The sequence below is a fragment of the Dacryopinax primogenitus genome, assembly GCF_000292625.1.
Source record: "Dacryopinax primogenitus strain DJM-731 SS1 chromosome Unknown DACRYscaffold_12, whole genome shotgun sequence".
Lineage (NCBI taxonomy): Eukaryota > Fungi > Basidiomycota > Dacrymycetes > Dacrymycetales > Dacrymycetaceae > Dacryopinax > Dacryopinax primogenitus.
In genome coordinates, this window is record NW_024467209.1 from 279284 (window position 1) to 291001 (window position 11718).

At 52.8% G+C, this 11718-nt stretch overlaps 5 protein-coding genes across 5 annotated transcripts; 3 read left to right on the forward strand and 2 right to left on the reverse strand.

Moving 5' to 3' along the window:
* Positions 1-43: 43 nt before the first annotated feature.
* DACRYDRAFT_23023 (long-chain-fatty-acid-CoA-ligase) lies at positions 44-2800 on the reverse strand. Its single transcript, XM_040773060.1, has 7 exons — positions 2263-2800; positions 2185-2210; positions 1731-2123; positions 1184-1678; positions 950-1137; positions 391-900; positions 44-324 (listed from the first exon to the last, which is right to left on the reverse strand). Exons 1-7 carry the CDS (start codon positions 2658-2660, stop codon positions 298-300), a joined length of 2037 nt encoding a protein of 678 aa, XP_040627482.1. The 5' UTR covers positions 2661-2800; the 3' UTR covers positions 44-297.
* A 482-nt stretch (positions 2801-3282) lies between these two features.
* DACRYDRAFT_117074 (uncharacterized protein) lies at positions 3283-5482 on the reverse strand (the record flags this gene model as incomplete). The annotated part of the gene is made up of 6 exons (XM_040770313.1): positions 4543-5482; positions 4452-4490; positions 4108-4397; positions 3937-4058; positions 3551-3881; positions 3283-3501 (listed from the first exon to the last, which is right to left on the reverse strand). Exons 3-6 carry the CDS (start codon positions 4270-4272, stop codon positions 3283-3285), a joined length of 837 nt encoding a protein of 278 aa, XP_040627483.1. The 5' UTR covers positions 4273-4397; positions 4452-4490; positions 4543-5482.
* A 65-nt stretch (positions 5483-5547) lies between these two features.
* On the forward strand, positions 5548-6104 carry DACRYDRAFT_23027 (uncharacterized protein). Its single transcript, XM_040773061.1, has one exon. The coding sequence runs from the start codon at positions 5638-5640 to the stop codon at positions 5932-5934; it is 297 nt and encodes a 98-aa protein (XP_040627484.1). The 5' UTR covers positions 5548-5637; the 3' UTR covers positions 5935-6104.
* Positions 6105-6427: 323 nt separating this feature from the next.
* Positions 6428-8660, forward strand: DACRYDRAFT_117075 (general substrate transporter). Its single transcript, XM_040770314.1, has 8 exons — positions 6428-6685; positions 6746-6768; positions 6820-6830; positions 6881-7044; positions 7100-7369; positions 7422-7819; positions 7870-8348; positions 8403-8660. Exons 1-8 carry the CDS (start codon positions 6625-6627, stop codon positions 8644-8646), a joined length of 1650 nt encoding a protein of 549 aa, XP_040627485.1. The 5' UTR covers positions 6428-6624; the 3' UTR covers positions 8647-8660.
* Positions 8661-9602: 942 nt separating this feature from the next.
* Positions 9603-11352, forward strand: DACRYDRAFT_54006 (general substrate transporter; the record flags this gene model as incomplete). The annotated part of the gene is made up of 5 exons (XM_040775220.1): positions 9603-9780; positions 9830-10099; positions 10151-10548; positions 10600-11078; positions 11136-11352. The coding sequence occupies 5 exons, from the start codon at positions 9603-9605 to the stop codon at positions 11350-11352; spliced, it is 1542 nt and encodes a 513-aa protein (XP_040627486.1).
* Between the last annotated feature and the right edge of the window lie 366 nt (positions 11353-11718).

Sequence of the window (11718 nt, forward strand, 5' to 3'; positions counted from 1 at the left end):
GTTTTCATTGTTGGATTATTGACACTCTAGTAGGGAAAGCGAAAGAGGGAATCGCTTTAGTGTTGTACAGATATGATTACTACGGAATGGGGTTGTTGCAAGGCGATAACAGCAAGGGGCCTGTCCTATCCGCAGTGGGGTGTCAGCAGGAAAGAAGCATGTCGAGAGTGTGAGAGTGTGAGTGGAAAAGGAAGCCTCGCGAATTGCGAGGACAGTTAGCCAACTGGCAGAGTGTGTTCATACCGAGGAGAATTGAGGGTGAAAGAGAGGGCATGGGAGAACCGAGCGGATGGGAACCTAATCCCTGTCGATGATGTAGACCTCCTGCACATGGGCACGGCCGCCACGTCAGCAAAGTGGTCTATGTTAACAGCATGAAAAGGGACGAACCTTGATCTCATCCATATACCGGTCCGAGATCTTCCTCCGCTGAAGCTTTTGTGCGGCTGTCACAAGGCCATTCTCGGGCGTCCACTCGTCAGAAGTGAGCACGACTGCTTGAAGGGTTTCCATGCCCTTCAGTCCCGCTTTCTTACCCACAGCATTGCATTCCTTCAGGATGAGCTCAGCGACCTTCTTGTCCGCGCACATCTCGGACAAGTGCGCTTCGCTACCCGTCGCATGCCGCAGGTTGCTCTCGTGCGGATGGATGACTGCCATAGGCTTGGACGCGTCTGGATCGGCGTACACGCAAATGTTGTTCACGAGGTTGCACGACTTGTAGATCGACTCGAGTCGCTCGAGCGCGATATACTCACCGCCCGACAGTTTAACGAGGTTCTTCTTTCGGTCGATAATGCTCATCGTGCCGTCTTTCTCCCACTGGCCGACATCACCAGTCTTGAACCAGCCATCTGGCGTGAATGCCTCCTCGTTCAGGTCAGGGCGTTTGAAGTACCCCTGAAAGGCATCAGCAACAGTAAATGATTCGTCCGGAACAGATAATTGCCTTGCAGAGCGAGTTCCCGCGGATCCAGATCTCGCCTTGTGGCGGGTTGTTGGTTGCTCTGTATCCAGCATCCTCCACGTCCACGAGCTTGACCTCCATGCTTGGCACAGGGACACCAACAGGGCCATACTGCATGAAGTCGGGTGGTAGAATGCAGGACATACCGCAGGACTCGGTCAGACCGTATCCTGCGCATACATGAGCCACATCCAGACTTCATCTGGAGAGACGTACCAGATAGGATAGTAACGAGAGCCATGGTGAGGAATTCCTGGGTCTCCTTGGATAATGCGGCACCGCCAGACAGAGTCAGGCGCAGCCTGCCACCTGTCTGCTCCCTCACCTGGTTGAACACAACCGTGTCCGTGAGATTCGCAACAATGGGGAGCTTGTTATTCGTCGCAAATTTCTTCACGCTGAGGGCACCGTGGAAGATGTTCTTCTTCATGGTGCCTCCCTGGTTCACCTTGCCGACGATACCCTTGCGAATTGTCTCCCAGACAGCGGGTACGCCAACCATGATCGTGGGCCTGAAAGCGCGCAGGTCGCCCAGGCAATTGCGCACGGACGCATCCGTCAGCGTCTTCACGCGCCCATAACCAATCGGCATGCCGACATAGAACATACCCAGTTCGACCACGTACTCGAGGATGTGTGCGAGAGGGAGGAAAGCAAGGAAGCAGTCGGTTTGTTGGATCCACTTGCCAAGGAGCGTGAAAATTGAGCCGACTATACGAAGCTGCCTCAAAATGACCAAATATATGCGCATCAATTCACATACCTGTAGCGACCAAGTTCGAGTGGGTGATCACCACACCCTTCGGTGGACCTGTGGTTCCAGAAGTGTACATAATGCAAGCTGTGCCCTCGAACTTCGGCGGAGTGGGTTCGTGCGGGTGCTCCGCCCCAAGCTTCTCCAGATCATCGATATGAATCAGCCTTATCTCTCCGTTCCTGATCTTCTTCAGCTTCTCGAGTATGTCGGCTTTCGGCTTGCCATCATAGACGATGATCTTGACCGTTGGCGTCTTATCGACCACCTTGAGCAACGTCCCCAGTAGGTCGGCATTGGTAAAAACGCCTGCGACCTCGGGCTCCTCCAGGGAGTGCTGAAGTCCGCTCTCACCAAGCGTGGCATATGCGGTGGCGACGATCATTGCATTAGCTGCACAAGCTATGATGCCACAATCGATCAAACCCCTGAACCCTGGGATGTATGGGAAACAGGTACCCACCATGTGACATAAGCTGCCATATGTGCCTAATTCGGATTGATCAAAAAGAGTCGTTATGAAGAGCTTGGGAAAACCCACGATGTATCAGCGTAGATGTTGAACACGTTGCCTGGTTCCATGCCCATCTCTCGGAGCCCACTGGCGACGCGCAGGACCTTGTCTCTGAACTCGACATACGTCCAATATTTGAACTCGCTCATTTGCCAATACAACCACTTCTTCTTTTCGATGTGCTCCTTACCATCGACCATCTTCCTGACCTCCTTCTCCTCCTCGATGATGTTCAGGATCTCGCGGTAGCCGATAGCGTCCCGGTCACCATGTCGCTTTGCCGTGTACTGCAGGATATCGTAGACGGTGTCGATATCTGGTCCTGGACGGCTGACAAGCCCCTTAGGGGTGGCATATCCGACCCTTGGGGCTGTCTCGCCAGGCGAGGTGGTGCCGCACTCGAAGGAACCCATTTGAGGCGCCATTCTCATGTGTCAATGTTAGGTTTGGAGGTGAAAGATGATGGTTGGGGAGTGAAAGATGACGGATCAGGGGGATATATGCGGGAGGGAGGGATGGAGAGAGGAGGTACGCGTAAGTCGTCAGAGAGAAAGGAAGGAGGAAGCCTAAGTAGGTTAGACGGTGCGCACACGGTCCTGAAAGAGTCTGAGCGCGCGGGGAAGGGGCGCCCCCTGTGTGCTTTCCAGTAGGAATGAGGAGTGTCGACGTCAGCGCATTCTCATTCGCCGCTCATCTCGGCAGGGGCTGTGCTAACACACGTCACGCGAGCCCGTCATATCACCCATTAATCCCTTGCGCTTGCACCCGTCTCCGCCGCTGAGAAGGTTATTATTCCGCTCTTCCGTCCCCTTTCTGTTCCTCTTGCTGCATCCACATGACCCTCCCAAGTTTCATGAGCATTCCTTCTGTGCTCGTATCATTTTGCACGGCGATCAACTCACTCGTCTAGTCGATCACCCGCACAACTCAGATGTAGTTGTTTCAAAGCGCTACATAAGCAGGACCGATATAGATACAACAATAGGCGCCCATATTGCGCAGTCCCCAACCACGCCTCCGACACAGCATCCTGTTCCTGACCAATTCTTACAATTCTTTCTCGTTCACCAGCCGCGACTGCCCACGAAGAGCCCAGATGGTATGATATCGGGATAGCAGACGGACGCCCTGCGGCAGCTCTTCGAGCAGGGTCCGCACGCCCGCAATAAGCCTGTCAACCTGTTGCTCGTTCTTCCGTACCTCCATCAGCATTGGCCGCGTCGTGTTCAAAAACTCGAGCCACACGTGGCAATTCATTTCGCCAAGCTAACGGGATGATTCAGTCCCAAAACTCGAACCACTTCCCAGCACGCACCTGCTTGCCGACGGGATCAGCTGCCCAAGGCCCTATTGGAATGGTGTGTGCCCTCGTATTGATGCTCCTGAACCCCTTCTCATGCAGGATTTGCGGGAGGCGTTGAGGTGTGTTCATGTCCAGGCCCAGCCGAGTCCTTATAAAAATACGGATCGTCTCGAACCACTGGAAGAAGGCCGGGGCTTCCGCCGCAAGATTTCTGCCTGAAGCAGTAGTGGTTTGGTACTCGTGTGGGAACATCTCTGCCATCTGCTGCACCCTGTCCTTATATGTGAGCTCGGACAGGGCCACCGGACTCGCCGAAAAAAAAACCAACCAGCGACCCGTTCCGCTGCTTCGGGGGTCAGCGGCTACTAGTACACATCGATACATATGGTATGACTCGCCTCCCCACATCAAGCACGCGCTTCACCGGTCTCTGGGGAGTATTAGCCAGGATGATGGGGACGGGTCCGACAAAATTGTGTCCGACAACCTTTCTCAGTAAGTCATGCTGAAGGACTTGTCTCTGTGAAATTAGTCAGCGCATATCCCCACACAACAACTATTGGACTCACCTCCATTTCGTCGTCGTCGTGTGGGTATGGCCACAATGCATCCATGACATGAAACTGTCTACCATAGCGCTCCATGTACCATCTCCCCTCCTCCCCCGAGCCAATGGTCGTAAGAGACTCCGCGGAGCCACCTTCTGCTTGTTGTTCGTAGATCATGTTGGACATCCAGTTTCAGGAAGTTGTTGCGCGGAAACATGGAAAGAGGGACACATCATTGGGATATCGTTCCTTGGCCATTAATATGTATCCCCCGCTCTGGAGGTATTGCGCGTTCGACACATAGAGCACGCGTAGATAGCTTTATCAGGTAGTCTTCCTTTGCAGTAGACATATGCACAACGTATCTTCGGCAATCACCGCCTGTAATAGCAGGCACAGAAGAACTACTCACCTGGTGTCAGAATGTTTCAGATGAAAGAAGGAGAGGTACTCAACGCGTCTTGACTTGTACAAGTTGAGCACCGAGGCGTAACGCGGACTTTGACTCGAGCCGGAATCTGCCAGCGTCGATACACCTAGGTCGATGCCGGTGTCTACCCAACCGCTGGACGAGTTTAGCTGAAGGCGGGTTGGGGGCTTCTTGGTGTATCGCAAAACCTTCCCTTGACGCGGGCGTTGAGGCGAGGCATCGGGGACGCTTTCAGCATCCAGCACAGCACGTGTCCCGGGGCCATCGTCCTCGGACTTATAAGGGGTTAACCATGCTTCTTAGGCGTGCCGTAGTCTATTTAACGGCACGTAGGATGAGCACAGAGACGGGGGCCGGTCCGACAATATAACACCCGTCCAAGAACAGCTCAGGACGTGCCGCTTCACGGGCAGCTGACGAGCACCATTAACCAACAACATGCGTCCGAAGACTCGAACATTGACGTCAACGTACCATACGGTTACTCCATGCACAATACTCTAATTCATGAGCATGCTGACAGGGATGTGTGGTATTTCCGCTTCATGTACTGCCGAAAGTTGACCTCTCCAAGATCACGGGTGTCCGCAACGACCCTCAAAGGAAGCTCGTAGACGGTGAGGTGGCCGCGCATTGGTTATCAGATAATCAACATCTTGGACAAGAGAGAACTGCCAGCAAAGATCCGTTCCCTTTCTGGGAAGCAATCGGTCGGCAAGGACGGCATCGAGGCACGTCTCCGGTCAGTTACACGGGGCGCACTTCCCAGAAGTTTAGGCCAGGGTCTGCCCGCATCGCCACATCGTTCTTCATCTTCTCCCATCGCGATGTTTTTTCGGACAAATTTGTCCTCGGACACAACCATTTTGTGCTCATGGTCTGTGTTTGACGTCACATTCTAAGACGATGCGTGAAATGCACTTGGACGCCTGCTAGAATTACCCCGCGCTTGGAGCGAGCAGTTGGAAGAAGGAGCACCGGGACAGCGGTGTTCTCGAGAAAGTGAAAGAAGCTGCCGACACATGCCATTCGCTTGAACTCTGCAGGCAGCCCGATTAACCCTGCTTCTTGCAATGTGAGTGATCTTCAAGCCAAAGTTATCACGCTCATCCAACCGATCGATGACTCTGCAGTGGAACAACTTGACTGTCTGGTGCCCGCAATACTGCCGTATCGTGGCGTCTTTGTATGGAGGCAGATGCTCACCTTCTCAAGGAGCTTTGTCGCTCCGAGGAGGAAACTGTATTAAGCTCTCGCCGGTAGCTTTTCCTGCGAAGAAGATATCAGGAATGCGGTTCCGAGCTTATCCCCCGCGTCCCTATCGTGGTCGCGTGCTTCAGATTTGTTGTCGACGTAACCCGTTGCACGGATCCTGCCTATGGTCTAGCTTGGTCCAGAAGGCTCGAGTAACAAAGTAATAATTGCGTGCCAATAAATTCCTGCTGTCCTACGTCGCCACACAGGCTTGTCCCTTCCCTCTCCGCACGTTCTCGGTAAACCCCGCTTCAGAAGTCTTTCTGATATCCCCTGGAAGGCTGATGGATCAGCATGGGAGGTCCGCCCCTGACGACCTGCAGCCTCGTTCGATCGGGTACTGCATACGAGACAACCTTGAAACACGCTTGCACCAAGCCAGGGTGCATATATATGGCGGATCTCGTGGAGCCAACATTCGCCACTCGGCTCATTCAGCACGAGTTCCGACCGCGGGGCACCGCTGCGACATGCTCGGTTATTTTAATGGCCCCCAGCCCCCTCCACCTCCACCCCACACACCGAATATCCCTCCGCGTGGGTTAATTTAAATGTCTATCCCTATTACGAAGCGCGGGGCAGTCAGCGCGCTTCCTTTTTTGTCCACACCACCGCCTTCATCAAAACAACGCTAACTGGTTTTAAAAGTCTCTCCTCTTTGCCGATGGACGGCAGCTCGCCCGCGCCGGTCTTCCCGCGATCCGGCCGGGCCGCCAAAGCCGTTGGGATATTGACCACTCTATCTTTTCGTATTTCATCCAGGTACTGCTGGTTCTTCGCACAACAGCGAGTGCTTCTCTCCCATCCTCGCGCTTCATCATTGGTTGTCTCTTTCTTCACGTATTTACACAACAATGGAGGAACAAGCACATATCCCCACGCGCCGTCGTCTTCTTCGCGACATTCGGGTTTACGGTATGGGATGACTTTCTTGTGTCGCTTCTTTGGTAGGCTCATGATTGTCCTGTTTGGCAGCTGTCGCCTCGTCTGCTTTCCTTGTGAGTCTATCGTCTTGAAATTCAATTGATGATCGTTGATCACCCCTGCAGGGATTGATTCTGTAAGGAACTCGTGCTTTCGGCTGAGAATGTCGCTAAATGTCCTGTTCAGTGATGGGTACGACACTGGTATCGCCGGCGGTGTAGTCAGCAATGCATGGTTCCAAACCCAATTTGGCTTGAACACTGCCAATGCCAACGACCTGTCATCCAACGTAGTCTCGGTGCTGCAGGCTGGGTGTTTCTTTGGTTCGCTCATTTCTGGTTTCACAGCAGGTATGTTGATTTCGCTCAACCGACCCTGCCTGGATCTAAGTTCACTCTTCAACAGGCTGGGTTGGACGTAAGTGGACTCTAGTCGGCAGCTCGGTCATCTTCATTGTCGGTGCCATCCTCGCTACGGTGGCGAAAGATCAATACACACGTGGTCTCAGCTATATCTACGCTGGTCGCGTCATTTGCGGCTTGGGCGTTGGCGCCATGTCATCCATCGGTCCGTTGTACGCCGCGGAGATCTCCCCTAGAGAAATTCGTGGTCGTGTCGTCGGTCTTTTCATGGTCAACGTTGCTACTGGCGTGCTCCTCTCTTACTGGGTGAACTGTAAGTGTACTCTTCTATCGTGGGATTGTCCCTAAAATGGCTTTCTTGTTAGACGGTGTTGCTATCCATTCTCCTCCCAATTCCGCTGCCATCTGGCAAATTCCATTTGGTGTTCAGATCCTTCCAGCGGGCCTGATGTTCATCACACTGCTGTTCTGCAAGGAATCTCCCCGTTTCCTTGCCCTCAAGGGTCGTACCCAGGAGGCCATTGATGTGCTCTGTTGGTATCGCCGCGCGAGTCCGTACGACGAAGAGGTCAAAGGCGAGATTGCCGAGATTGAGGCCACCATCTTGGAGGAACGGGAGGCCCGTTCCGGCCTCACAATGCGCGAAGCAATATTCGGAAAGGGGAACTGGCCTCGTTTCCTGATCACATTCTTGATTATGCTGTTCCAGCAATTCTCCGGTCAGAATTTGGTTAACTACTACGGTCCTCAGCTCTTCAAGGCTGTGAGTAGAGCCCCATTTGCCGCGTTTCTGCCCCTGACTGGAATGCACAGATCGGTTATGTTGGTCAGACACCTGCTCTACTCGCCACCGGTGTTTATGGAGTCGTCAAGCTCGTTGCCAGCTTTATCTTTGTCTGGTGGGTCGTGGACAAGTTTGGTCGTCGCTGGTCGCTCTTCTGCTCTGCTTTGGGCATGGGCATCTGCTTCATCATTGTCGGCGCCCTCTATCTCACGCACCCACCCGACCCGAATGGAACCACCCCGTCTCCCGCTTCCCGCGCGATGGCCGGCTTCATCTATCTCTACTGCTTCTCGTACGCCATGGGTACCGGCGCCCTACCTTTTGTTTACTGCTCCGAAATTTTCTCCAACCGTGTTCGTCACCTTGGCCTCGGCTGGGCTGGCATGAACCAGTGGATCTGGAATTTCACAATCTCCAGGACGGCACTCAATATCGAGACTGGCCTGGGTGGGAAGACCTTTATTTGCTTTGGTATAATCAACATCTTCGGCTTGGCTGTTCTGGCCTAGTAAGTAATATGAACGTCCACACGTGAGCTGGACTGATTCGGTGTCTTTTTCAGCTTCCTTCCGGAGACTAAGGGCCGCACACTCGAGGAGATGGACGTAATCTTCGGCTCTATTAAGGCTGAGGAGCGCAACGCCGACATTCAACGTGCCGAGATCGAGATCGCTGCTGACATGAAGGCGACCGATATTGAGATGGCCCACAAGGAACACAAGGCTGGGTTTGCTCCGACCCAGGGATCTGCAGCGCCTGCCATAGAGGCTCCGAAGGAGGACACTGCATACATTGAGAAGTCTTAAGCGGTGTAGTTCCGAGCCGGTTGATCACGAGACATGACACATGACATGGATATAATAGCTAGCGTTCCTGAATTCTGGTATACAAATTCGAGTCGCGGCACCATAAGCCTAGAAGCGCTTGGTAGTATGAGGATATCTGGCTACATCAGCGCACTTGACTTCCCAGATGAGGCTTGGAGATTTCGCAGAATCAAGACCCTGAAAGAAGCTCCGATCTCCCATTTTTGGCAGTGTGGGGATACCCTTCCCATGGAGCCCTAAAAGCGTCACCGGGTCCCTCACTTCGAACCCCGCACAAGAGCTCCGCACCGAGAGGGCGGGAGGCGGGGTTTGACTTTCCACCACACTGATTTTCTCGGAGTCGGGCGGCGAAGGGAAAACAAATCGACGCCTCTGAGTCAGCCAAAAAGGAGAAAATGAATTAAAGATACTCCACGCTGTGCCAATTATGGTTGGTGCCGTGATGCGGAACAAGGTAGTGGTCCGTTTGGCAATAGCGTCCGCCCACCGGTGCGCGCTTCCCGGCCGGCCCGTGATTCGCCAACCCCGGTCGTATGCGCGTTTCGCCTCTCTGCCGATGCCGCCCTTGAGGAAGGTGTTCGCTTAAATTAAGAGGTGAGATGAGCAATCTCCGCCCCGCATACTTAGCAAGTGGTTCTTTCGCACCGATTCTGAAATCACTTTCCCCTCTGAACATTGGTATCCATGGTTGATGAATCTCATATACCGACGGGACGCGCAGTGTTACGCAACATTCGAGTATATGGTGAGCAAGAGTTTAGGAGGTCAAGCGGCGTATGCTGACGAGCACCTCTTCTTCGAGCTGCATCCTCTGCTGCATTCCTCGTAAGTGTCATTCAGCGAGCTTGAACCTCAGAAGCTTACATATCGGATCGACTTTGTAGGGCTTGATTGTGTGAGAATTTTCTTGCATTCCTGAAATTTTTGGTGATCTCATGAGCACCTTCAGTTATGGTTATGATACTGGTATTGCTGGCGGCGTTGTCAGTAATCCCTACTTCCAACAGGTGTTTGGTTTGGACGCCGGAAACGCAAATGACCTTTCTTCGAACATCGTTTCTGTACTGCAAGCGGGCGCCTTCTTTGGCGCGCTCGGCTCTGCCCCACTGTCCGGTGAGCTCATCATTTCGAACATAAATGTCACAACTCACGGTATTTGTAGGTTGGATTGGCCGTAGGTGGACGTTGATCATATGTTCGCTGGTATTCATCCTCGGCGCCATTCTCACCACGGTGGCAGAAAGTCAGAACGTTCGTGGATTGTCGTATATTTACTCGGGACGTGTCATCAGCGGCCTGGGTATTGGCGCCATCTCTTCTGTGGGCCCAACATACGCTACCGAAATTGCTCCCAAGAACATCCGTGGCAAGATCACTGGACTTTTCCAAGTTTGGGTGGCCGCTGGTGTTTTGCTCTCGTACTGGGTGAACTGTAAGTGACAGAATTGATACCAAGGCAGCAAGTTCACCTCTCGATGTTCAGATGGTGTCTCTATTCACTCACCCCCCAACTCGCCCCAGGTTTGGCGGATTCCCTTCGGTGTTCAGATTCTTCCAGCAGGCCTCATGGCTCTCTTCCTGCTCTTCTGCAGAGACACGCCCCGTTTCCTTGCGCTGAAGGGACGCAGACAGGAGGCTCTGGATACGCTCTGTTGGTACCGACGTGCTTCACCACTCGATGACGAGGTGAAGGAAGAGTTCGCCGAAACCGAAGCTACGGTCCTTGAAGAGAAAGGGGTCCGCGCAGGCTTGACTTTCCGAGAAGCAGTTTTCGGAAAGGGCAATTGGCCACGATACATCATTGCCTTCGTGTTCATGCTTCTCCAGCAGTTCTCAGGACAGAACATCGTTGGCTACTATGGCCCGCAACTGTTCAAGTCTGTAAGTGATATTATGCTTAATGTTAATATTTTATCTCACTCGCTGCCTCAGATCGGTTACGTCGGCCAGACCCCAGCTCTCCTCGCATCTGGTGTTTATGGTATCGTCAAGCTGGTGGCTACTGCTCTCTTCATCGCCTTTGGTGTCGATCGATTCGGTCGTCGCTGGGCGCTTTTTGGCTCCGCCTGGGGTATGGGCATCACGTTCATGATCGTCGGAGCAATTTATTTGACCCATCCTCCCAATCCCAATTCGCCCAACCCTTCTGGTTACTCCCAAGCTATGGCGGCCATGATCTACCTGTTCTGTGTCGCTTACTCCTGGGGTATCGGACCGCTTCCGTTCTTGTATTGTTCGGAGATCTTCTCCAACCGTACTCGTCATATCGGAATGGCCTGGTCCGGCATGAGCCAATGGTTGTTCAACTTCACAATCTCCAGGATTGCTCTGGATATGGAGACCGCTCTTGGGGGCAAGGTCTTCATTACCTTTGGTGCAATTAACATTGGCGGCATGGCTACCTTTGCATAGTAAGTCGATCTAAAGGAAATATCGACGAAAGGTTTTGCTTACAATCTACGCTCCAGCTTCATCCCAGAGACTAAGGGCAAGTCTCTCGAAGAGATGGATATTATATTCGGCTCCGTGAAGGCTGAAGATCGTAACAAGGAGATCGAGCGTGCCGGGTTGGAGTACGCAGCTGATATGAAGAGGACCGATCCCGAGAAAGGTGCCGTCGTGCGGCAACCAGAGATGACGGAGGCCCCCAAGCCGGAGACAGCACACATTGACAATTCAGCATGAGCTGCAGTTGGTTGACACTTCTCATTTGGTTTTTCCTTGTGATATGATAATTATGGGCGACTGATAATGTTAGTAATGAGAGATGAAGTTACGTCCCGTATGTATAGTCGATTGAAATGGGCTCAAATATTGCAAGCTCAAGTTCGTGAAATGGAAGTCGCAAGAGGTTCTATTAAAAAAACGCGTCGAAGTTAATTCCTCCGATGACCCCAATTCGGAGGCAAAGTCGCCAGAATGGCCCTCAGGGCCCAACGGCATTAAGGACACATTCGTGCTTCTGAAGCCAAAATAGGACACCTATGCCAATAGAGCAAATTTGGGGTCCTGCAAGTAGTAGGTTGATAAAATATGACAGAAACATCACAA

Bases quoted from the DNA above. Each gene is read 5' to 3' on its own strand.
- DACRYDRAFT_23023 (XM_040773060.1), bottom strand. From the start codon at position 2,660: ATGGCGCCTCAAATGGGTTCCTTCGAGTGCGGCACCACCTCGCCTGGC. The intron at 1,679-1,730 runs GTATGTGAATTG...AGCTTCGTATAG, and splicing joins CTCGAACTTGGTCGCTACAG to TCGGCTCAATTTTCACGCTC. The intron at 1,138-1,183 runs GTACGTCTCTCC...ATGTATGCGCAG, and splicing joins TCTCGTTACTATCCTATCTG to GATACGGTCTGACCGAGTCC.
- DACRYDRAFT_23027 (XM_040773061.1), top strand. From the start codon at position 5,638: ATGACTCTGCAGTGGAACAACTTGACTGTCTGGTGCCCGCAATACTGC.
- DACRYDRAFT_117075 (XM_040770314.1), top strand. From the start codon at position 6,625: ATGGAGGAACAAGCACATATCCCCACGCGCCGTCGTCTTCTTCGCGAC. The intron at 6,686-6,745 runs GTATGGGATGAC...CCTGTTTGGCAG, and splicing joins TCGCGACATTCGGGTTTACG to CTGTCGCCTCGTCTGCTTTC. The intron at 8,349-8,402 runs GTAAGTAATATG...TGTCTTTTTCAG, and splicing joins GGCTTGGCTGTTCTGGCCTA to CTTCCTTCCGGAGACTAAGG.